This window comes from Schistocerca piceifrons, chromosome 10 (genome assembly GCF_021461385.2).
Source record: "Schistocerca piceifrons isolate TAMUIC-IGC-003096 chromosome 10, iqSchPice1.1, whole genome shotgun sequence".
NCBI lineage: Eukaryota > Metazoa > Arthropoda > Insecta > Orthoptera > Acrididae > Schistocerca > Schistocerca piceifrons.
Window position 1 is genome coordinate 75,623,710 of NC_060147.1, and position 26,663 is coordinate 75,650,372.

Consider the following 26,663-nt stretch of genomic DNA (forward strand, 5'->3'; position numbering starts at 1 on the left):
GTATAGAAAATTAACCAATGACAAAGGGGGGGGGGGGATGATTTTCGTCGCATCATGATCAGAGAAAGGTCGAAAGTGGTGATTTTGTTTTGAAACTGGTTCGATTGTTCCTGTCTATGAACTATTTTTAAAACTCGCCATCACTGTTCGTCTCCAATTCTACTTGTGTGTTGTCCTTTCCAGTTTATTACGTGATTCTTACACTTCGGCGCACACATAAGAAGCGACATAAACGCGATTTCCTCGTAACGACTTGACGTTAACTACTTATATTATGGCCTATCAGTCTGCTCGAAGTAAATGAAAACAAGTTGATGTCATTAGAGACCTCAATGCTGCTGGAAGGGGAAGTTTTATGGCTATTCACTGCGTACGCATTTTGCAACTGTTCTTGACCTTTTACGACTGGCTAGCGCCGTTCATTTACAGCCACGGGACACGTGGATCTCCGCACACGTCTGGAAAGAGACGCTATGGCGTCTTCTTTGACGTCAGCTGCCTGATCGTCTTGAATTCATGGTTTTGTTCACTCATGGCCGCGTCTTCTATCGCCGTTCCGAGCGAGGTCGAGTATTTTTAAGAAGGTGGATTCGTATTCGGGGTCGACAGGGGCTCATATCCGCTCCTGGTCATCCACTTTCATGTTTTCGATGAATTCCATGAAGCCGCTTGTAAAATTCTGGATTGACGCCACTGAGACGGCACGGCCGTCATACTTTCCCATTCCGATATTCTAGACCAGTTGTCGTTATCTACATCTACATTTACATTTATACCCCGAAAGCCACCCAACGGTGTGTGGCGGAGGGCACTTTACGTGCCACTTTCATTGCCTCCCTTTCCTGTTCCAGTCGCATATGGTTCGCGGGAAGAACGACTGCCGGAAAGCCTCCGTGCGTGCTCAAATCTCTGATTTTACATTCGTGTTCTCCTGGGAGGTATAAGTAGAGGGAAGCAATATACTCAATACATCGTCCAGAAACCTGGACAGCAAGCTACACCGCGATGGGGAGCGCCTCTCTTGCAGAGTCTGCCACTTGAGTTTGCTAAACATCGCCATAACGCTATCACGCTTACCAAACAACCCTGTGACGAAACGCGCCGCTCTTCTTTGGATCTTCTCTATCTCCCCTGTCAACCCGGCCTGGTACGGATCACACACTGATGAGCAATACTCAAGTATAGGTCGAACGAGTGTTTTGTAAGCCACCTCCTTTGTTGATGGACTATATTTTCTAAGGACTCTCCCAATGAATCTCAATCTGGCACGCGCCTTACCAACAATTAATTTTATATGATCGTTCCACTTCAAATCGTTCCACAAGCATACTCCCAGATATTTTACAGATGTAACTGCTACCAGTGTTTGTTCCGCTATCATATAATCACACAATAAAGGATCCTTCTTCCTATGTATTTGCAATACATTACATTTGCCTATGTTAAGGGTCAGTTGCCACTCCCTGCACCAAGTGCCCATCCGCTACAGATCTTCCTGCATCTCGCTGCAATTTTCTAATGCTGCAACTTCTCTGTATACTACAGCATCATCTGCGAAAAGCCGCATGGAACTTCCGACACTATCTACTGGGTCATTTACATATATTGTGAAAAGCAATGGTCCCATAACACTCCCCTGTGGCACGCCAGAGGTTACTTTAACGTCTGTAGACGTTTCTCCATTGAGAACAACATACTGTGTTCTGTTTGCTAAAAACTCTTCAATCCAGCCACACAGCTGGTCTGATATTCCGTAGGCTCTTACTTTGTTTATCAGGCGACAGTGCGGAACTGTATCTAACGCCTTCCGGAAGTCAAGGAAAATGAAATCTACCTGGGAGCCTATATCTAATATTTTCTGGGTCCCATGAACAAATAAAGCGAGTTGGGTCTCACACGATCGCTGTTTCCGGAATCCATGTTGATTCCTACAGAGTAGATTCTGGGATTCCAGAAATGACATGATACGCGAGCAAAAAACATGTTCTAAAACTCTACAACAGATCGATGTCAGACCAGAAATATGCTTATTCGAAAATGACAAGTATCAGACAGGTCAGACATATCATAACATTTCAAATTGTACTTGAGAATGGCTACAATGCCGAAATCATGATAGTGCAATAAAATAAAATAAATTATAAGGAGGAACAAGTAACAGTCAAATGGTGGAAATTTCTTTCGAAAAATTCTATATGTGTGGTCCCCCACGAAGGACAGATCGTTAATGAAATCTCCCCATTGCCCCTCATCTATAATTCGCAGCATGTCACATGAGAAAAGGGCAAGCTGAGTTTCGGGCGAATGATGCTTTCTAAAACCATGCTGATTCTCAGACATAAGGTAATTTCTTACATTCGAATACAGAATAGGTTTAAGGATTCTACAGCAAACCGATGTTAAGTATATTGGTCTGTAATTTTTCGGATCCGTTCTTTTTCTTTCATTCTTCTTATACTTGGGAATCACATGCGCTTTTTTCCATTCGCTTGGGACTTTACGCTGGGAGAGATTCGCGATAAATGCAGGATAAGTAAGGAGCCAATGTTGTAAAGTACACTTTATAGCACCGAACTGAGATTCCATCAGGGCGTGGCCGACTAATTTGCTTTCAACTCATTCAGTTGTTGCTCTACGGCAAGGATTCCTATTACTGTGTTGTCCATACGAGAGTCTGTTCGATTTTCAAACCACGGTATTTTCTTACATTTGCGTGCGTGAACGATTTCTCAAACGTGAAATGTAAAATCTGGGGACGGAAATCGGAAGTACCCTTTCGAAGGCTTCATTTTCCTTAAGCGATTTGGGGAAATCACGAAAACCTGAGTATGGCTCTTCAGTCTGGGATTTGAACCTCGTTCTCCCAAATACGTGTCGAGTATGAGATTTTCACTGTGCAGTGGAGTGTGCTATAAAACTTCCTGGCAGATTAAAACTGTGTGACGGACCGAGACTCGAACTCGGGACGAGATACTGGCAGAAAATCTGTGAGGACGGGGCGTGAGTCGTGCTTGGGTAGCTCAGTTGGTAGAGCACTTGCCCGCGAAAGGCAATGGTCCCGAGTTCGAGTCTCGGTCCGGCACACAGTTTTAATCTGCCAGGAATTTTCACTTGTCCAGTGTTTTAGCATTGCGTGACTTCTTACGCTTTTATAGCAATGCTTGTGTCGTCTGCGAAAAGGACTTACTTCTTTCTCCTGTTTTAAATGGAACGGAAAATCAGTAATAATATTGGGTCCCCGACGGAGCCCTGTGGAATGTCCATTTCCCTTTATCCCACTAAAATGATATGGCGCCCGTATTTTTGTTATTCGAACATCGTTGTGTAACTTTTTGCATCCTGCTTGAACCTCTGCCTCTTGTTGTCCTTTACGACCAACGAAAGTCAGTAATGACCTTGGATGTGTTGACAGAAAAGATCGGCCATTAACAAAGTGTTTTCCCTGTAAAGTGCCTCGGAATCTGAGTAGGCGCCACAGAGGATCCCCTGCTTCCGGAAGTCTACATGTCGTCGACCTCACCCCGTACAAATCTGTGTGAACAACACACGACTGGGAGTCATAATGGGCCACGTATCGTGGCGTTAGAACAAGTCTTCCAAAACAGACATAGTAAGTTCACGGACAATATATCTGTCGCAGTACAGTGGAATTCTTTGTACGAGGGTAGGACTTAAACAGTGGCAACTATTCAGTTGCAACCGATACGGAAGAGTTACATATTTGCACCTGGTACTGTCCTTGGAATTGCGCTAGGTGACGATCAGTTTGGCTTTAGGAAAAGTAAAGGGACGAGAGAGGCAATTCTGACGTTACAGCTAATAATGGAAGCAAGGCTAAAGAAAAATCAAGACACTTTCATAGGATTTGTCGACCTGGAAAAAGCGTTCCACAATATAAAATGGTGCAAGCTGTTCGAGATTCTGAAAAAGCAGGGGTAAGGGAGAGACGGGTCATATACAATATGTTCAACCAAGAGGGAATAATAAGAGTAGACGATCAAGAACGAAGTGCTCGTATTAAGAAGGGTGTAAGATAAGGCTGTAGCCTTTCGCCCCTACTCTTCAATCTGTACATCGAGGAAGCAATGATGGAAATAAAAGATAGGTGCAGGATTGGAATTAAAATACAAGGTGAAAGGATATCAATGATACGATTCGCTGATGACATTGCTATCCTGAGTGAAAGTGAAGAAGAATTAAATGATCTGCTGAACGGAATGAACAGTCTAATGAGTACACAGTATGGTTTGAGAGTAAATCGGAGAAAGACGAAGGTAATGAGAAGTAGTAGAAATGAGAACAGCGAGAAACTTAACATCAGGATTGATGGTCACGAAGTCAATGAAGTTAAGGAATTCTGCTACCTAGGCAGTAAAATAACCAATGACGGACGGAGCAAGGACATCAAAAGCAGACTCGCTATGGCAAAAAAGGCATGTCTGGCCAAGAGAAGTCTACTAATATCAAATTTGAGGAATAAATTTCTGAGGATGTACGTCTGGAGTACAGCATTGTATGGTAGTGAAACCTGGACTATGGGAAAACCGGAGCAGAAGAGAATCGAAGCATTTGAGATGTGGTGCTATAGACGAATGTTGGAAATTAGGTGGACTGATAAGGTAAGGAATGAGGAGGCTCTACGCAGAATCGGAGAGGAAAGGAATATGTGGAAAACACTGATAAGGAGAAGGGACAGGATGATAGGACATCTGCTAAGACATGAGGGAATGACTTCCATGGTACTAGAGGGAGCTGTAGAGGGCAAAAACTGTAGAGGAAGACAGAGATTGGAATACGTCAAGCAAATAATTGAGGATGTAGGTTGCAAGTGCTACTCTGAGATGAAGAGGTTAGCACAGGAAAGGAATTCGTGGCGGGCCGCATCATAGTCACCAGCGTTGTGTAGAACCCGTTGCCAGCGATGTGGAAGGTGTAGTATACCGTTAGCAGAGCCTGTTCTGTTGATGGTGCCAATGGAGCGGTCTAAAGTCTAAAGTTAGTGATTCTCGTGTACGACTGTGGTGGGGTTATCCTAATGCATTACGTTCCTCCACGGCAGACCGTCAATGCATAGTATTACTGTTCGTTTTTGGAGCATCACTTGCGACCAGCTTTGCGAAAGAACCGGCGAAACTTTCTGCACAACCCACCCATCATTTTGCACGACAATGCGTGGGTGCATACAGCGCAAGCTTTGGCTGCTCTTCGGTCGATGGGACTGGGAATTACTGTACCATCCACCATACTCCTCGGACTTAAGTCCTTGTGATTTTGATTTGTTTCCGTAGATGAAGGAACCACTTTGTGGCATTCGCTTTAGAACAGTTCCAGAGATTCGACAGGCAGTAGACCGCTCCATTCGCACCATCGACAGAACAGGCTGTGCTAGCGGTATACTACGCCTTCCACATCGCTGGCAACGGGTGCTACACAACGCTGGTGACTACTTTGAAGGACAGACACAGGTGCAAACACGTAACTCTTTTGTATCGGTTGTGAATAAATAGTTGCCACTATTTAAGTTCCAACTCTCGTATTTGGGAATTTTATGGCAGTCGCTGCATATAGCACATATACAACAGCATTGCCCTATATGAACCACTAACGCATGCCAATATTGTTAGCCAAGTGAGTCTAACGCAGAACTAAAGGAGAAGGCGGAAGAGAGTGATAAACCTTAGTGTAGTAAGGATTAATTTCCAAGCCTCATCTGTCGTGTTTTCGCACTGGTGCTAAATAATTCCACATGAGTTTTACGGAATTGGTGTACACTGCCTGAAAAAAATTAGTGGGAGTACATCTGGAAAGATGACGTCGATTTTGAGCGAATGACGCCATATGCCACCTGGGGGATAGGAGGGGTTCTGATAGTGGTTTCAACGTCGTCCACCAACAGATAGTGTAGTTGCAAAGCTGCCATAGCACCATTTGTGTCTACTCTTTAATGGAGAATTCTGACAGCCAGGCCGGCCGCGGTGGTCTCGCGGTTAAGGCGCTCAGTCCGGAACCGCGTGACTGCTACGGTCGCAGGTTCGAATCCCGCCTCGGGCATGGATGTGTGTGATGTCCTTGGGTTCGTTAGGTTTAAGTAGTTCTAAGTTCTAGGGGACTGATGACCACAGAAGTTAAGTCGCATAGTACTCAGAGCCATTTTTTCTGACAGCCAGACTCGTGCTACTGAGACGCACTCATGCTTCCTACAGCCAACTGAGCGACTTTGAAAGGGGTCGAGTTGCGGCATTCCAAGTGATGAGGGTCCTTTCGGATAACTGGAACGAAGTTGGGAGTGCTGCGTCGGTTGTGTGACGATACTGGCATCAATGGTTATCAGTGGTCACATGAACGTTCTTGATACCTGGGATCTAGGAAGGCAGGAAAAGGTGTGGACGGGGCCTAATCAGTTACCGTTGGTTGCACAGTAAACACGTACACTTCATTTAAGGAAATAATTTTTTTAAACAATCATTTTAAAAAAATTGACTAACACAAGCTACACTGACGGCTGAAGACCTTATTACGAAAGAATTCAAAATTATTTGTCGGCTAAAGGCCACAAGCAATAAATAGCAGTAATTTAAACAAATATTATTATGAAACAATTGAGACAATCAGACCAAATAAAGAAATCCACAGACAGAGCTCCAAGGATGGACCTGAGAAAAGTCCCTACAGCTGCGTAAGCGGTGAGATAGGCAGCCAAGAGTTATGCTCACTTAACATGATGGCCACTCAAATTAGGGACAGCTTAAACGCCGACCAGCACACTCGCAAAATCCACCTAAGATGCGATAACAAGTACCAAGATAGAATAACAGTTAACATCGTCAAATGACAAGCATTTAATTACACAAGTTGGCTCCACCAAACCCTAGTACGCACACAGGGTTAAGACCAAACTCCCTATCCAAAATCTGACTAGATGCAAATGGAACTACAAAGGACAATTCCACAAACAACTCAAACAATGCTAAAAAATGGTTCAAATGGCTCTGAGCACTGTGGGACTTAACTTCTGAGGTCATCAGTCCCCTAGAACCTAGAACTACTTAAACCTAACTAACCTAAGGACATCACACACATCCATGCCCGAAGCAGGATTCGACCGTAGCGGCTGCGCTGTTCCAGACTGTAGCGCCTAGAACCGCTCGACCACCCCGGCTGGCAAACAATGCTAAAAGAGTCACTATACAGCAACAAGACGAATTGCACGTAGACATGAACGCTAAGAACACAGGAGCAGCCGAAAGACCAGATATACGTCGTCCACTGAGACGACCGACCGAACGACCAACAATCGGTCATTGCCAATCAAGCCAGTCAAGGGAAACGTAGGAGTATAAAACCGCCAACTGACAGCTTGATGGCATGAGGTCACTTCGACGGACGGACACATACATATAAGTGAAAGGTTCACTACTCGAATATAACGATCCATTCAACTCGCTGAATCCGGACCGCGGCGTGGTCGTGCACTCTCGTGACCACATCCTTCCATCGGGCAGTACATATCGCCAGCTCCCTCGGCGAGTACTGGCGCTTTCGGACTTCACTGCTGGTTGGTCCCAACTCAACTCCGACATACCCGACCCGGAAAATACTTCACGTCCTTCCAAAGATAGTACAGGTACTAGATATCGATAAAGGCTGCTGCTGCCACTCGCGGACTGACAACGCTAGCAAACGTAGTGGCGCCAGTAATGCTCGGTTTACACTAGCAAGTTATTGCAGCAGCCGGCCGCGGTGGTCTAGCGGTTCTGGCGCTGCAGTCCGGAACCGCGGGACTGCTACGGTCGCAGGTTCGAATCCTGCCTCAGGCATGGGTGTGTGTGATGTCCTTAGGTTAGTTAGGTTTAAGTAGTTCTAAGTTCTAGGGGACTTATGACCTAAGATGTTGAGTCCCATAGTGCTCAGAGCCATTTGAACCATTTTTTTTTATTGCAGCAATTTACTTGCGCGGAGGAACTTGCCGCGCGATATGCGACTGTAAACATATCGCCAAGTCGACTTGCGACCGTAGCAATTTATTGCGGAAGTGACTTGCGGCACATTTTCCACTACCAGTGTGAACACCACGCAAGAAGTATCTGCAAGTAACTTGCAGCTTTTAGGATGTATTTCTATTTCCTGCAAGTAGGAATAGCAAGTTATAGTAAGTATGTCGTCTGCGTAACACTCATATTTAACATTTTACTTAATGTGGTGACTTAATTTTATGCAAATATGTTACGTATTATATGCAAACAAATTTCAGAAATGGAGCAGAAACGGGAATGGATGAAGTAGGATACAGAACATTTTATTGAAAGCGTGTAGAGCTACCCCGAAATACGGAACGTGCATAGCCGGGACTTTAAGAATAGAGTGAAGAAGATGAACGCATTAAATAAAATTTCATCGATATTCGACACATCTGTGAAAGAAGTACAGAGAAAGTAGCAAAACTTGAAGACACAACCCCTTTGCCACCTGTATCCACTCGCTGGTTGTTTTAGGAGTCTAGAAAAAGATGATGTTTATTTATTACCTGTTCTATTTAATTAGCTTATCACTTTCCATTTTATGAGCATTAGAAAAAAAAACATTTTTATACGCATATCATTGGGCAAAATGCAGTTTATTTCAATAAAAATTTCATTTCATTGTTGTGTTTTCACACACCTTCAAATAATTTTCCCTTTTCAAGACGTCAAAAGTGGCTCTACATATCGTGCTGACGGGAATATGAAACAAGTACATTAGGGACTTGTATGAGTCTCCTACAAGGAAAAGACTTCAAAATTCAAACTTTTTTTGGTTGTATGTTTCACAGAAATAAATGAAATGCCTATTTTATTCGTAGCTCACCTGTAGCTATAAATCGTAGAGTGACTAGCAAACGTTCCTTTGCTGAAATAGCAGTACGGAAGTTTGTGTCTCGTTTCGATAGGACCGGCGCTATTAACGTCAACAAATACTCCAGATCATTTGACGACATTCTGCAAAAGTTTTCAAAAGTATCCATGCTCTCGATACTAAGTTCTTGTAAAAGGTTATTATAGGCACCATTACGCGATCTTCTTATTATCCACTCTTTAACCCAAATACTTCTCTTTTTCTTTTTCACGTTTTTCATTACAATTACAAGAGCTGCAGCATCCGCCTACTTGTCATTTTATACTTCGGCTGACACTCGTAGTGGTACTGAAAGCGTATGTAAACAGTATCAGCAAGTTGTTGACGCAAGTTTCTTGCCAAAGAACTTGCGGAAGAATCTTGCTTAATTCTTGCGCTGCTGTGTAAACACAGCAATAACTTCTGCAAGCGACTTGCTAGTGTAATCCCAGCTTAAAAGAAGAAAACGAGGCGCCACTACCCCTATTACACAGTGCCAACCTACCAAGGACACCAACGCGAGACGCACACGGCTCTGTTCTCGCAACCGTTGGGTTGGGTTGGATTTTTTGGGGGAAGAGACCAAACTGCGAGGTCATCGGTCTCATCGGATCAGGGAACGACGGGGAAGGAAGTCGGCAGCGCCCTTTCAAAGGAACCATCCCGGCATTTGCCTGGACATTTAGGGACATCACGGAAAACCTAAATCAGGATGGCCGGACGCGGGATTGAACCGTCGTCCTCCCGAATGAGAGTCCAGTGCGCTAACCACTGCGCCACCTCGCTCGGTCCTCACACCTGTAGACGAGGTTCTGAACGTCCACGCAGCACAAGTGGGCGCCGGGATCGTGTTATTGTAAGGGCAGAAGTGGCAGATCGTCCTCCTACCACAGTACCGGTAAGAGGGCTTGTGAGTCGAGACATGTCAACACCAAGTGTTGTTAACCGGTTATTTACAGTGGGACTACTGGTACGCACTGTGCGGCTGATCCCGGCGGAGGTTCGCGGCCTCCATCGGTCTTGGGTGTGTGTGTTTGTCCTTAGGATAATTTAGGTTAAGTAGTGTGTAAGCTTAGGTACTGATAACCTTCGCAGTTAAGTCCCGTAAGTTTTCACACAAATTTTTATTCTGGCACGCACACCTTTAGTCCGTCTTCCACTCACGCCACAGCATCGACGTGAATGGCCTGACTGGGTCACATCAGAGGGTTACATCACTGGGAAGATGGAATGCCGCCTCGTGGTCTTCGCTGATGATAGCAGATTCCACCTGTACGCAAATGATGCTCGTTTGCGTCTATGACATAGACCTGTTGAGCACTGTCTCGTAGCGTGCATTCATCCAAGACACTCCAGGCCTTAGAGACTGGGGTGCGATGAGCTATGGTCTCTTTGGCGCTTCTCGAGGGGAAGCCAAACACCACTGGATACATGCAAGAATATTGTTAGGCCCGTTCATCTGCCGTTGCTGCAAAAGGACGGTATGTGTTATTCCAACAGGATAACGCTCGCCCACACGCTGCCCGCGAAACTTTACGTGCTCTGCAAGGCGTGCAGTAACTTTCCCGGCTAGCGCCTTGTCCGGACTTGTCCCCAGTCGAACAAGTGTGGGATATGATGTGACAAGAAGTGACTCTTGCGACTCGTCAACCAACAACTCTTACAGAAATGCAACAATTCGAGCAGGCGTGGCATAACATATCCCAGGACAGTACTGGCGACCTGTACGATCGACTGGACGCTAGAGCCAGCGCCGGCATTGGTACCCATGGATGCTGCACCACATACTAGTATCGGTGTTCCCGCATGGGTCGATAGCTGGTATCTAAGAACCGTTTGCACTATTGATCTGTAAATGTATTCATTCCATGTACTCTATACGCATTGTTGCAATAACAAATCGTGGGTGAACTGTAAAACACAGTACCACTTTTTTTCGGGAGTGTGTTTATGTTCTTGCCTCCAGTTTAACCAAGCATACACATCAAGAAAAGTTTTGCATTATCTCGGTTCCGAGAGTTTTGGAACCTGTACAGAAAATTGCTCATGAAAACCACAAATTGCATGTTGTACCACCATACAGCGACACCTACAGAGGTGGTGGTCCAGATACTTCTACACACTGTTAACTTTCATACCCAGTAGCACGTCCTCTTGCATTGATGCATGCCTGTACTCGTCGTGGCATACTATCCACAAGTTCATCAAGGAACTGTTGGTCCAGATTGTTCCACTCCTCAACGGCGATTCGGCGTAGAGTGGTCGGTGGGTCACGTCGTCCATAAACAGCCATTTTAAATCTAACCCAGGCATGTTAAACAGGGTTCTGGTCTGGCCACTCTAGTCGAGCGATCTCGTTATCCTCAAGGAAGTCATTCACAAGATGTGCACGATGGGGGTGCGAATTGTCGTCCATGAAGACGAATGCCTCGCCAATATGCTGCCGATATGGCTGCACTATCGGCCATAGGATGGCATTCATGTATCGTACAGTCGTTACGGCGCCTTCCATGACCACCAACGGCGTTCGTCGGGCCCACATAGTGCCACCCCAAAACAACGGGAAACCTCCACCTAGCTGCACTCGCTGAACAATGTGTCTAAGGGGTTCAGCCTGACTGGGTTGCCTCCAAACACGTCTTCGACGATTGTCTGGCTGAAGGCATATGCGACATTCATCGGTGAAGAAAACGTGATGCCGATCCTGAGCGGTCTATTGGCATTTTGTTTGGCCCATCTGTACTGCGCTGCATGGTGTCATGGCTGCAAAGATGGACCTCGCCGTGGACGTCGGGAGCGAAGTTGCGCATCATGCAGCCTATTGCGCACAGTTTGCGTCATAACACGACGTCCTGTGGCTGCACGAGAAGCATTATTCAACATGGTGGCATTGCTGTCAGGGTTCCTCCGAGCCATAATCCGTAGCTAGAAGTCATCCACTACAATAGTAGCCGTTGGGCGGCTTGAGCGAGACATGTCATCGACAGTTCCTTTCTCTCTGTATCTCCTCCATGTCCGAACAACATCGCTTTGGTTCACTCCGAGACGCCTGGACACTTCCCTCGTTGAGAGACCTTCCTGGCACAACGTAACAATGCGGACGCCATCGAACCGCGGTATTGATCGTCTAGGCATGGTTGAATTACAGACAACACGAGCTGTGTACCTCCTTCCAGGTGGAATGACTTGAACTGATAGACTGTCGGACCCCTCTGTCTAATAGGCGCTGCTCATGTGTGGTTGTTTACATCTTTGGGCGATTTTAGTGACATCTCTAAAAACTCAAAGGGAAACGGGATGATACAAAACTTTTTTTGATGTGTGCATATGTAAAATTTGCTCTTGTGGGTTAGCACGTACTTCTGCTGACCCGTCAATTCAGGAACGTCGTTTAGGACCTCGTATTAGTACCCTTAGGAGGTCTAAGATATCCTCTGTAGGAAGTGACTATTGAAACAACGGACTCTTAATACTCAGCTAACTCAATTTGTTCATGAGATATAAATTGCACAAGATAGCTGCGTGAAGCTGAGGCTCTATGACTAGACTTTAGGGAAACGTAAATAAATGACTGGATTCTACCCAACGAACTCCACACTTCCCCTTTTAAATTCATACAAAAAAATCGAAGAAAAAAATCAAACTGTAATTCGATGCAAACGGTTGCTTTATTAGTTTGGCCTTCCGAGGACCATATGAAGAAAGTGACGTCTCGTTAATTTACTCCTTTCTTTATTTACAGTGGTTTTTCGTTCTTTCCACATGGTGTTCCCTTCTTTCTTCTGTCCATATGGCGCTTGTCGTTTTCTTCTCCTGTAACCCCTTGAAGCTTCATACTTTTACTCTGAACATTCGTCTTTTTTCTATTTCTTCCTGTGTTACTCTCATTTCTATCAAGTCTGGTCTATCTTGTTTGATTTACGTCATTTGCGTTTTTAAGTTTCTGGCCAAAAAACTTGTAAATTATTTATGGCTATTTTTTCTCCTGTAGACTGTTTAGATATCCATACATTACAACTCTTCTTTTTCATTGTGTCTACTTATTTAATAATATCCTCTATTTCCATTTCCCACTGTCGTATTTTGGTCTCAAGGTTTTATTGACAATTTTACTTTCTCTTTTTTTTTCTATTTCCTCTAATTGTTTGGCTCTACTTAACGAAAGGTGTTCTACATCTACATCTACATTGATACTCCGCAAGCCACCCAACGGTGTGTGGCGGAGGGCACTTTACGTGCCACTGTCATTACCTCCCTTTCCTGTTCCAGTCGCGTATGGTTCGCGGGAAGAACGACTGTCTGAAAGCCTCCGTGCGCGCTCTAATCTCTCTAATTTTACATTCGTGATCTCCTCGGGAAGTATAAGTAGGGGGAAGCAATATATTCGATACCTCATCCAGAAACGCACCCTCTCGAAACCTGGCGAGCAAGCTACACCGCGATGCAGAGCGCCTCTCTTGCAGAGTCTGCCACTTGAGTTTATTAAACATCTCCGTAACGCTATCACGGTTACCAAATAACCCAGTGACGAAACGCGCCGCTCTTCTTTGGATCTTCTCTATCTCCTCCGTCAACCCGACCTGGTACGGATCCCACACTGATGAGCAATACTCAAGTATAGGTCGAACGAGTGTTTTGTAAGCCACCTCCTTTGTTGATGGACTACATTTTCTAAGCACTCTCCCAATGAATCTCAACCTGGTACCCGCCTTACCAACAATTAGTTTTATATGATCATTCCACTTCAAATCGTTCCGTACGCATACTCCCAGATATTTTACAGAAGTAACTGCTACCAGTGTTTGTTCCGCTATCATATAATCATACAATAAAGGATCCTTCTTTCTATGTATTCGCAATACATTACATTTGTCTATGTTAAGGGTCAGTTGCCACTCCCTGCACCAAGTGCCTATCCGCTGCAGATCTTCCTGTATTTCGCTACAATTTTCTAATGCAGCAACTTCTCTGTATACTACAGCATCATCCGCGAAAAGCCGCATGGAACTTCCGACACTATCTACTAAGTCATTTACATATATTGTGAGAAGCAATGGTCCCATAACACTCCCCTGTGGCACGCCAGAGGTTACTTTAACGTCTGTAGACGTCTCTCCATTGATAACAACATGCTGTGTTCTGTTTGCTAAAAACTCTTCAATCCAGCCACACAGCTGGTCTGATATTCCGTAGGCTCTTACTTTGTTTATCAGGCGAGTGCGGAACTGTATCGAACGCCTTCCGGAAGTCAAGAAAAATAGCATCTACCTGGGAGCCTGTATCTAATATTTTCTGGGTCTCATGAACAAATAAGGCGAGTTGGGTCTCACACGATCGCTGTTTCCGGAATCCATGTTGATTCCTACATAGTAGATTCTGGGTTTCCAGAAATGACATGATACGCGAGCAAAAAACATGCTCTAAAATTCTACAAGAGATCGACGTAAGAGATATAGGTCTATAGTTTTGCGCATCTGCTCGACGACCCTTCTTGAAGACTGGGACTATCTGTGCTCTTTTCCAATCATTTGGAACCCTCCGTTCCTCTAGAGACTTGCGGTACACGGCTGTTAGAAGGGGGGCAAGTTCTTTCGCGTACTCTGTGTAGAATCGAATTGGTATCCCGTCAGGTCCAGTGGACTTTCCTCTATTGAGTGATTCCAGTTGCTTTTCTATTCCTTGGACACTTATTTCGATGTCAGCCATTTTTTCGTTTGTGCGAGGATTTAGAGAAGGAACTGCAGTGCGGTCTTCCTCTGTGAAACAGCTTTGGAAAAAGGTGTTTAGTATTTCAGCTTTACGCGTGTCATCCTCTGTTTCAATGCCATCATCATCCCGTAGTGTCTGGATATGCTGTTTCGAGCCACTTACTGATTTAACGTAAGACCAGAACTTCCTAGGATTTTCTGTCAAGTCGGTACATAGAATTTTACTTTCGAATTCAATGAACGCTTCACGCATAGCCCTCCTTACGCTAACTTTGACATCGTTTAGCTTCTGTTTGTCTGAGAGGTTTTGGCTGCGTTTAAACTTGGAGTGGAGCTCTCTTTGCTTTCGCAGTAGTTTCCTAACTTTGTTGTTGTACCACGGTGGGTTTTTCCCGTCCCTCACAGTTTTACTCGGCACGTACCTGTCTAAAACGCATTTTACGATTGCCTTGAACTTTTTCCATAAACACTCAACATTGTCAGTGTTGGAACAGAAATTTTCGTTTTGATCTGTTAGGTAGTCTGAAATCTGCCTTCTATTACTCTTGCTAAACAGATAAACCTTCCTCCCTTTTTTTATATTCCTATTAACTTCCATATTCAGGGATGCTGCAACGGCCTTATGATCACTGATTCCCTGTTCTGTACATACAGATTCGAAAAGTTCGGGTCTGTTTGTTATCAGTAGGTCCAATATGTTATCTCCACGAGTCGGTTCTCTGTTTAATTGCTCGAGGTAATTTTCGGATAGTGCACTCAGTATAATGTCACTCGATGCTCTGTCCCTACCACCCGTCCTAAACATCTGAGTGTCCCAGTCTATATCTCGTAAATTGAAATCTCCACCTAAGACTATAACATGCTGAGAAAATTGATGTGAAATGTATTCCAAATTTTCTCTCAGTTGTTCTGCCACTAATGCTGTCTGTTCTGAAGCATAAAGGTATTTGGGGCTACTAACAGTGCTAAGTGTCTGTTTTGCATTTACGCATAGATTTCTTGTTATACAAGTTATTTGTTAACTGAAAAGTCGCTTCCTTTGCAGTAAGCTTCTTTATCCAAAGCATTCAGTTGTATTATTCCATCTAGGTATTTGAATTTTGTGACCTTTCTTATTCTTCAGTTTTCAGTTGCATCTGTTAATTCTGTCTTATACACTGTTTTTTTCAAAGATAGGCTTGATTTTGAAACTGTCTCTGCTTTGTTGCATCTTCTATAGATTCCACAAACATGGGGAAACAGTCTGCAAAAATCAGTCAATCAAATCTTATATTATCATTTGATGATCACTTTTTAGGCATAAAATTAATTATTGCTTTGTTAAGTAATAATTTAGTATTGGAGGGCAGCGTGGAGGGTAAAAACTGTAGCGGGAGACCAAGAGACGAGTACACTAAGCAGATTCAGAAGGATGTAGGTTGCAGTAGGTACTGGGAGATGAAGAAGCTTGTACAGGATAGAGTAGCATGGAGAGCTGCATCAAACCAGTGTCTGGACTGAAGACTATAACAACCTTCAGAATTTGAGAGAGTTTATTCCAGTAGGCAGTTGAGTGGTGTAGGAAATTGTAAAAGAAATTACTTTTTGTATATCACATCGTTATTATTATGTGTGGCATGTTTGCAGTGGGGGAGCGACTGTATCGTACTACGGTCTCGCCCCTCCCCCCCTCCGCCCACTCAGTCCCTAGCCCCCCATAAGACTGAACCCAGTGCCTGCTGAATGGAGACATTCCAGAAGGTCTGGGTCAACAGCAGCGGCGGATTGCGGTGTTCACTTCCCGGCTACCGCGCTGGTATATTTCAGCGGCCAGGCCGGCTTTAATGACATCGCCGGCTGCTCCGAGACCGCCGTAAAGCTTATCAGCAGCAGCAGCAGCAGCGGCGGCGGCGGCAGAGGCCGCGCGCTCGCGATACGCCCAGTGGAGCCGGGGCGGGCGTTCGCCGTCCACCGCGTCAGCCATGCGTGTCCGGCAGCGAGCTCTCCGCCGGGTTCCCAGCGGGCTGGCATTATGCGCGCGGCGCGGCTGCGTTTCGTAACTCGGACACGTCCGCAGGTGCAGCGGCGTCGCTGTGAGAACGGGCCGGGTCTTCCCGCCACCGCCGCCGCCGCCGCCGCCGCCACTGCTGTCCTGGTTGGAGGTCACCCGCGGTTTCCGTGTTTTGCTGTGGCGAGCGCTCCCGGCCGATCTCTCGCCAGTGCCCCGGGCGACGGCGGCCAGTCAGCTGTTGAGCTGCCGCTAGGGACGGACGTCTCTCCCGCGGCCCACGCTGCGCCACGCCTCACACCAGCTGACTGCCTCGCCGCACAGTGGTCAGTCGCCCGCCGAGCCGTCTCGACCGCGCCTGTGGTGTCGTACTGCCTGTGGCCGACGTCCGCGGAACCCGACGCAACCATGTGAGTACCAGCCTCGTTCTGCACTTCCACTCTACTTCTGTCAACTGTTCTCCGCCTGCTTAGCTGGGTGGTAACATGCTCGCATCCCATACAAGCTGGCCCGGGTTCGATTCCTGGCCGGGTTGGGGATTTTTCTCCGCTCGAGGATTGGGTGTTGTGTTATCATCATTTCATCCCCATCACCGGCGCGCAATTCACCCATATGGCGTCGAATGAAGTAAGACATGCAGTTGGCGGACGAATTTCTCCGAATAGGGGCCTCCCAGTCACCGATGCCATAGGCTCATTTCCATTTTTTTGTGTCAACTTTTGACACTGGATGGTCCTTTACCTGAGGTTCAATACCAGACCTGTCCTGTGACAGGCTGGGGTTCTGCCCTCCTGCCCTCCTGCCCTCCCCGCCCCCTCCCAACCTCCACACTCCTCCTCCTCATCCACCTAAATCTGGCGACCAAACTGTTTATAGCACACTGTTTGACGTTTAGTCCGCAGCTCGTGGTTTAGTGGCTAGCGTTGCTGCCTCTGGATTACTTTGTCCCAGGTTCGATTCTTGGCCCTGTTGAGGATTTTCTCTACCCAGTACTGCGTGTTTGTGCTGTCCTTATAACCATTCGTGAAACTGGCTACGTAGGACTGTGTAAAGAGTGGAACTTCGTACAGGTTGAGCGCCTCACAAATCAATCATCATCATCATCATCATCATCATCATCATCATCAACTTGACTTTTTGATTATTCTACATCACCACATAAATCTTGATCCTGGCGACCAACTGTTTGTAGCACAGCTTGACTTTTATTCATCAGCTCGTGGTTTAATGGCTAGCATTGCAGCATCTGCATTATGTTGTCCCGGGTTCGATTCCTGGCCCGGTCTGGGATTTTCTCTGCTCAGTACTGGATGTTTGTGTTGTCATCACCATTCGTGAAATCGGCTACATAGGACTGTGTAAATAGTAGGACTTCGTACAGGTGGTGATGACCGCGGAGTTGAGCGCCTCACAAACCGATCATCATCATCATCATCATCATCATCAACAACAACTTGACTTTTAGATTATTCTACAAGGTGACATACTGGTGGTGAATCATCAGTTTCTTCTGCGTTGTCCCCGCTGCCTCAGCTGGCCTCTGTGGCTGAGCGGTTCTAGGCGCTTCAGTCAGGAACCGCGCTGGTGCTACAGTCGCAGGTTCGAATCCTGCCTCGGGCATGGATGTGTGTGATGTCCTTAGGTTAGTTGGAATTAAGTAGTTCTAAGTCTGACCTCAGATGTTAAGTCCCACAGTGCTTAGAGCAATTTGAACCAGCGCCTCAATAAATTTGAAGAATCATTAAAAACTTGGTTTCACATAAAGCATATTCATATTTTAGCCGAGCAAAAGTTCTTAGCGTGCAAAAGTGTGTAATAAGACGCGTTTGTGGTGTAAATTCAAGAACATCATGTATAAATCTGTCCAAGGAACTTTGTTTTCTAACCACTGCTTGTAGGTGCTTTAACCCCTTAGTGAAACCTGTTGCAAGTAGTACGCCTCTGTTTCCAACCAATAGCTTAAAACACAGTATCAATGCCAGAAATAAGAACAATCTACATTAAGGCATAATATCACTTTGGTCAGAAAAGGAGTTCTGAATGTTCAGGAACACAGACTTTCCATGAAATAACGGTAACCAATAAATACTTGGTTTGGGATACAGTAAAGTTTAAACAGCGTTTGAAAGATTTTCTGATAGCCAACTCCTCCTCCTCTATAGGCGAATATCTAAACTGGGACTATTAGGGCGGCTTGAATAATAACACCTCTTAGATTTCGGTTTTGACAGCACCTGGTCACAACAGTCAAAATTGTTTTTGTCTATGATAAATTTATTAAAAGTGCATAATTATGTTTCATTCTGACAGCTTATTGATTCTGTAAATATTGGCAGTTCCACTTCACTCTAATGTATTCACCTATTTTGACACTCTCGCGATAAATGATCTGGGTAGTAGGTATTATACTCAGACTTTTATGGTTTTTAGTTTAGGTTTTTTTGACTTGTTCCGCACCCACGAGAATTATCTCATTTTTGGGTCTATGGAACGAAAACTGATCCTAATGTAATCTAACGACGCTTTTCCACCAGAATGTGCATTTTCTTTTACTTTTTTATTTTTTTCTTATTTTTCACGCTACCGACTTCAGAACCGGTAAGTGTGCTATGAAATGTTGCAATATGAGGACGTTTGACGACAGTGCTTTGCACAATTATGCATGGCACGCGATTTTTAAATTACTGACAACGATCTACCCATTTATGTTAGTAGAGACACACTGGAGAATGGGCAGAGCCAGAAACCGGTAACGTGAAAAATAAAAAAGGAAATTATACACGGTCTAGTGGTGGATTCGTAAAGTAGGACAATCTTATAAGGCGTAGTATTACTGTGGTCTGCAGCATAGCTTGAATTGAGAAGTCAGTTTGGTGTTGGGTTCGTGAAGCCCCAACGTGAATAGGAAATATATGGTTACGGAGTCAACTGTAGCATTGCTTCAGGTCTAAGGTATTTACAATGATCTCAATACTTCACACACACACACACACACACACACACACACACACACACACACACACACACACACAAGTTTCTTCTAACAAGCAGTTCATCAGTGCATTACGAGCAGCTGAGCACCTGGACTACTTAATGGTGACCAACTCCTCCTACTTTACTTGTGTATGTGTTTACTAATAAAACGATATTTGTGCAATTTGACTTATGTCTAATGACGTATTGAGCTGTAGTGAAGCCCAACGTCTGTATTAAAACTGGAAGATACTAGTTTGATCTCCACGTGTGAAAGCTAAGGAATTTTTCATAACACTAGTATGCTTGTAGTTTGCTGCGCTTCCCATACGTAGATACGTGCACTCCCCCGCCTCGCTCGCCCTCCCCCCCCCCCCCCCCCCCCCTCCCCCACACCTTCCGTTCATGGATTTGTACCAGTTCTCCCTCTAATGTCTAATATATTACGAAACGGATGTTCACATTTGGCGAATCCATATTGACGTCAGCTGGTCACGACAAATGTAAATTTGTGGAATTTTGTGCTGTACCGGGGCACGAACCCATGTATCCTGATCGCGCTAAGCTAGAAATCCGGTTTCGAGTCCCTGCCTGGAAACAATTTTTATTTGTCACACACAGCTGACGTCAATCCAGATTCGCAAAATGCGAATCCATTTCGCAATAATTGGAAATTGGAAATTTATGGAAAGGTCTTATGGGACCAAACTGTTGACGTCATCGGTCCCTACGCTTACGCACTACTTAATCTAACTTAAACTAACTCATGCTAAGGACGACACACACACACACACACACACACACACACACACACACACACACACACACCCGTGCCCGAGGGAGGACTCGAACGTCCGACTGGGGGAGCCGCCCGCGCCGTGACAAGACGCCCTGGATCGAGCGGCTACCCCGCGCAGCCGCAGTAATTACCTTGGTTGTAATCGTCAGAACAGTGTCTGTACCTTCAGATATGCATGCCTGTCTGAAGAACATTGTAATGTGAAGACAGAGTCGGCCGGCCGGAGTGGCCGAGCGGTTCTAGGCGCTACAGTCTAGAACCGCGCGATCGCTACGGTCGCAGGTTCGAATCCTGCCTCGGGCATGGATGTGTGTGATGTCCATAGATGAGTTAGGTTTACGTAGTTCTAAGTTCTAGGAGACTGATGACCTCGAAGTTAAGTCCCATAGTGCCATTTGAAGACAGAGACACTATATAAACACATTAGAGCCGTCATTGAGTGTCTGATGTTCTTTTTTCAGATTTGTAGTATGCTTCACGATGCATTAATCATACTATCGCCCTTACCGATGTATAGTAGGAAATGGGGAAGGGGTGAGAGTGATACTGTTACCGGAAGTATCCTCCACCACACACTATCATTTCTTTTGCTGATGTAGATGCGCATGTATAGTTCGGGAAGTTAACGAATGTGGTTGCGAAATAGACGCTTTGTTAACATTATGACCTTTACCGTAACCCAACCAGGACTACGAAGTAAATTCAGAAACTATTAACAAACAAATTTCAGACAATAGAGCTCTGGTGAGGATTATGAACAAAAATTTTATTACGGTACTGCAGAAATGCGAAAGTGTACCAAAATATGTTGTGGCCGAGCGGTTCTAGGCGCTTCAGTCTGGAACCGCGCGACCACTACGATCGCAGGTTCGAACCCTGCCTCGGGCATGAATGTGTGTGATGTCCTTAGGTTAGTTAGGTTTAAGTAGTTCTAAGCTCTAGGGGACTGATGACCTCAGATGTTAAGTCACATAATGCTCAGAGCCATTTGAACCATTTGTACCAAAGTAAAACACTTAGATGTAACTTCCCGGAAGATTAAAACTGTGTGCCGGACAGAGACACGAACCTCGGGACCTTTGATTTTTGTGGGCAAGTGCTGTACCATTGAACTACCCTAGCGCTATGCACGACCTATCCTCACAGCTTTACTTCTACTAGTACCTCATTTCCTGCATAATAGTGCACACTCCATTGCTGTGTGAATGTCCCATTCTGGAAACATCCCCCAGACTGTGTTTCAGCCATGTCTGCGCTATATCCTTTCTTCCAGAAGTGCTAGTGTTGAAAGCTTCACAGGAGAGCTTGTGTGAAGTTGGGAAAGTAGGAGATGAGGTACTGGCAGAAAGTATAGCTGTGAGGAGGGGTCGTGAGTCGTGGCTGGGTAGCTCAGTGGCAGAGGACTTATTTGGGACTTCGAGTCTCGGTCCAGACAGAGCTGTAATCTGGCAGAAAGTTTCGTATCAGCGTACATTTCGCTGCAGAGTGAAAAATCGCATTCTAGAGATGCAGTAGATGTATACAGGTGACAGCAAAGGAATCCTGAAATAATTGATGTTAAGAGATGTAATGAACATCGTGTTAGTGTTGTTCTGCTGTCGTCAGTGACGTCATCATCAGTGTTTTCCTTCTATTAATGGAAATTGTATTGACAGACTGATCTGCATGATCACCTGAGGTTAAGGCTGGAGAGCGATAGTGACTTTCTGAAACCATCGAATGTGCCCCAAAAAATTGTTGTTGTTGTTGTTATATCGACGTTTCCGTGACAGACTGCATCATAGTGTAGGTCAACGATTAAACTGAAACGTGGTTTCTTAACTGTGAGCTGGTACAGTAAACGAGAGTGACAAAACCTTTATTTTAAAAGAAAAAAATATTTGTTAAAATAACCCCATCATCAGATTGGCCTAGTGGTGAAAAATGACACTGCGGGGGGGGGGGGGGGGGGGGGGGGAGGGTTGCAGATCAAAATGGGGAAATGAAGTTAATATGAAAAAACGAAATAGGCAAAGTTCCAGGCTTTGGAGACGTCTCTACAACTAACCATAACATTGAATTTACGTAAAATTTAATGTTGGAAAATCAACATTCGACCATTGATGCCTACGTATGGCATTAAGATAAAATTTTATAAGGAACCATCGTCCGAATGTCAAGTGTTGAACCTGGAACGGAGAATACAATGCAAAGTATAACTACATTGTACCACGTGCAGGCTATAATGGACGAATTTTGGTTAACCACTGTTATGGTTAACTGTAGAGACTGTCTCACCTCAAGAAATTTATAACCGGTTGCTATACCAGTCGTCCAGTACGGAATGAAACTAATCTTTCTTTTAAAAAATATTTGTGGCAGTGGAGTGATCTGCAGTAAAACTCGATGTTTTGACCGAGCTGGAAGGTGATAAGTTTCTTTTTAAATTCATTTGTGGTGACGTACATCCATAGATGTATCCCGCTTACTACAATAGGTTGCAAAGTGGTTGATTGTGGTTTTGAAAAGCCAACGAATGTGACACCATAATACGTTACGAATTCCGAAGTTATATTTACGTCTCTGCTGAAAAAGAACCCTATTTTATCTATGAGTCTCACACAGTGCTGCAAGACACGGTATATATATATATATATATATATATATATATATATATATATATATATATATGTTCAAATGTGTGCGAAATCTTATTGGACTTAACTGCTAAGGTCATCGGTCCCTAAGCTTACACACTACTTAACCTAAATTATCCTAAGGACAAATACACACATCCATGCCCGAGGGAGGACTCGAACCTCCCGCCGGGACCAGCCGCACAGTCCATGACTGCAGCGCCCAAGACCGCTCGGCTAATTCCGCGCGGCCGTATTATCAAAAGTAAAGTTCCTACAATTATATGCCCGGAAACAAATACCTGTTGACATACGGGCCAGAAGATCTGCAGTTCATAGTCTGCATTGCCTTCAGTCATGAGGCACGATTCACAAGGCAATCTGCATCTATGTGGATACTCTGCAAATCACACGTAAAATTCGGGAAAAACGAACACCTGTATCTCTCCGCGAGAGCACTGATTTCCCTTATGGTCGTTAGTCCATATGTAGGACGGCATCAACAAAATGTTTTCACATTCGGAAGAGAAAGTTGGTATTGAAATTTCGTGAGAAGATTCCGCCGTGATGAAAAAGTCTGTTTTAAAGACGTCCGCCTCAAATCCTGTATCATTTCCGTGACACTCCCTCCCCTATTTCTCGATACTGCAAAACTTACCGCCCTTCTTTGAACTTTCTCCATGTAACTCCACATCGAGTGAGGTGGCGCAGTGGTTAGCACACTGGACTCGCATTCGGGATGGACGACGGTTCAATCCCGTCTCCGGCCATCCTGATTTAGGTTTTCCGTGATTTCCCTAAATAGGCAAATGCCGGGATGGTTCCTTTGAAAGGGCACGGCCGATTTCCTTACCCATCCTTTCCTCACCCGAGCTTGCGCTCCGTCTCTAATGACCTCGTTGACGACGGGACGTTAAACACTAATCTCCTCCTCCTCCTCCGTTAATCTTATCTGGTAAGGATCCCACACCGCGCAGCAGTACTCCAAAGAGGATGGACAGACATAATGTAGGCAGTTTCTTTAGTAGAACTGTTACATATTCTAAGTGTTCTGCCAATAAAACGATCTTTTGCTCGCCTTCCTCAGCAACATTTTTCTGTGTGTTCTTTCCAATTCGAGTTATTCGTAATTGTAATCCTTAGGTATTTAGTTGAGTTTCCGTTCTTTAGAATAGACTGATTTATCGTGTAGCCGGAGTTTAGTGGATTCCCTTTAGCATTCATGTGGATGACCTCACACTTTCATTATTTAGGGTCAATTTCCAATTTTTGCACGTAAAGATACAATTCGTTTTGCAATTTGTTTTGATCTTCTGATGACTTTCCTGGACGATAAACGACAACATCATCTGCAAAACAACCTAAGACGGCTGCTCAGATTGTCCCCTACATCGTTTATTCTAGGTAAGGAACTGCAGAACGCCTGTAACACTACCCTTGAAGAATGCCAGAATTCAGTTATGTTTCACTCGATGACTTTCCTTCAGTTACTACGAAATGTGACCCCTCTGACAAGAAATCACGAATCTAGTCACATAACTTAGACGGTATTCCAACAGCCACAATTTGACTAAAAAGTCGCTTGTACGGACAGTGTTAAAAGCCTTTTGGAAATGTAAAATAAGGAATGAAATCATAATTAAATCGACACCCTAGCTGCAAACAGGCGTCGATGTACATCACTGGGGACATGTTGAAAATGTGTGCCCCGACCGGGACTCGAAGCCTGGATCTCCTGCTTACATCTCAGACGCTCTATCCAAATGAGCCACTGTGGGCACAGAGGATAGTGCGTCTGCAGGGCCTTATCCCTTGCACGCTCCCCGTGAGACCCACATTCCCAATATATCCACATCACTACATTCGTAGCGCGCCTAATAGATGTTTGCCCATCACACTCATTACTCGTGGCAGGTGTAATCTACCAGGTCCCTTACGAGTTGGGGCATAACGTATGCGTTCGCACAAGGGTCAATGGCCGGGTAGCCATACTTTAACTACATATGAAGGTAGTATCTGTTTCCGAAAGAACAGATAACCATTGATGACCTTGCGGCTTCTCTAGAATGGAATGATAATTAAATCGACACCCTAGCTGCAAACAGGCGTTGATATACATGATTGAGGACATGTTGAAAATGCGTGCTCCGACCGCTACTCGAACCCGTGATCTCCTGCTTACATGGCAGACGGCTCTGTCCATCTGAGTGCCGAGGGCACAGAGGACAGTGCACCTACCTTCATATATAGTTAAAATATGACTACCCAGCCACTGACCTTCTTGTGCGAACGCACTCGCTATGCCCCAACGCGTACGGTACCTGGTAGATTAATCTGCCACGAGTAATGAGTGTGATGGGCAAACATCAATTAGGCGCACTACGAATGTAGTGGTTGTGGGCATGTAGGGAATTTGGGTCTCACGGGGAGCCGTGCAAGGGACAAGTCTTCTGTGCCCTCTGTGGCTCAGATGGATAGAGCGTCTGCCATGTAAGCAGGAGATCCCGGGTTCGAGTCACGGTCTGGGCACACATTTTCAACATGTCCCCATTGATGTATATCAACGCCTGTTTGCAGCAAGGCTGTCGATTTAATTATCATTTCATTCTAGAGAAGCTGCACGGTGATCAATGGTATCTATTCTTTGGGAACAGATGCTACCTTCATACACTCAACACTTAGTGTGAGTAAAGAGTAGTTCTGTTTCACAAGAACGTTTTCTAAATCCGTGTTGACTGTGGTCCAATAGCCGTTCTCTTCGAGGATCGCATAGTAAACGCTTTCCTGGGCAGATGTGAATCCTCGAGCAATTACGGAGCTGAAGCGCAGTATCTCTTGAGCACCAGTGGGTGCTTAGGCATTGTTATTGGCGGTGACAGATTCGTAGTGCCATACACCTTGCCAAAGAGATTAACAGGTGCTGTGTATCACAGATTTCTGGTCGGTACATTAGCTGCGCTACTGGTACACGTTAGTGGTTAGACACTGGACTCGCATTCGGGAGGACGACGGTTCAATCCCGCGTCCGGCCATCCTGATTTAGGTTTTCCGTGATTTCCCTAAATCGCTCCAGGCAAATTGCCGGGATGGTTCCTTTCGAAGGGCACGGCCGACTTCCTTCCCCATCTTTCCCTAATCCGATGAGACCGATGACCTCGCTGTCTGGTCTCCTTCCCCAAAAACAACCCCAACCCCAACTGGTACACGTTACCTTTGCAGAAAGACTACGACCGTGGCTTGCGCATTAAGGGACACCACCCCATTTTTCTTCGGATCGTGGGGCAGTGCCACTCTGCAACGTTCCTTGGAGATGAACTAGTCGAGGTGGCCAACACGGACTTCCCGTTCACCAGCCGTAAATCCGTTGGATTTATAGCTTTAGAGATATTTAAAGGCATTTCCCGTCAGTCGACAACCTGAAGTCCCAATAGGAGTGTGCAACAATGCATGTGGCGCATTTCGAACGGAGCTGGTGTATTTGAAGCGCCGGCCGGGATGGCCGAGCGGTTCCAGGCGCTACAGTCTGCAACCGCGTGACCGCTACGGTCGTAGGTTCGAATCCAGACCCGGGCATGGGTGTGTGTGATGTCCTTAGGTTAGTTAGGTATAAGTAGTTCTAAGTTCTAGGGGACTGATGACCTCAGAAGTTAAGTCCCACAGTGCTCAGAGGCATTTGAACCATTTTTATATTTGAAGCAGTACACGATTAC

General features: G+C 45.3%; 1 protein-coding gene across 1 annotated transcript in view; it reads left to right on the forward strand.

Annotated features, from left to right (window-relative positions):
• Positions 1-26,663, forward strand: part of LOC124718703 (leucine-rich repeat-containing protein 15-like) — a 214,901-nt gene that overhangs the window by 12,929 nt on the left and 175,309 nt on the right. The window contains exon 2 of the mRNA XM_047244324.1: positions 16,386-16,976. Coding sequence (XP_047100280.1) covers positions 16,386-16,976 — 591 coding nt within the window. The remainder of the gene's footprint in view (positions 1-16,385; positions 16,977-26,663) is intronic.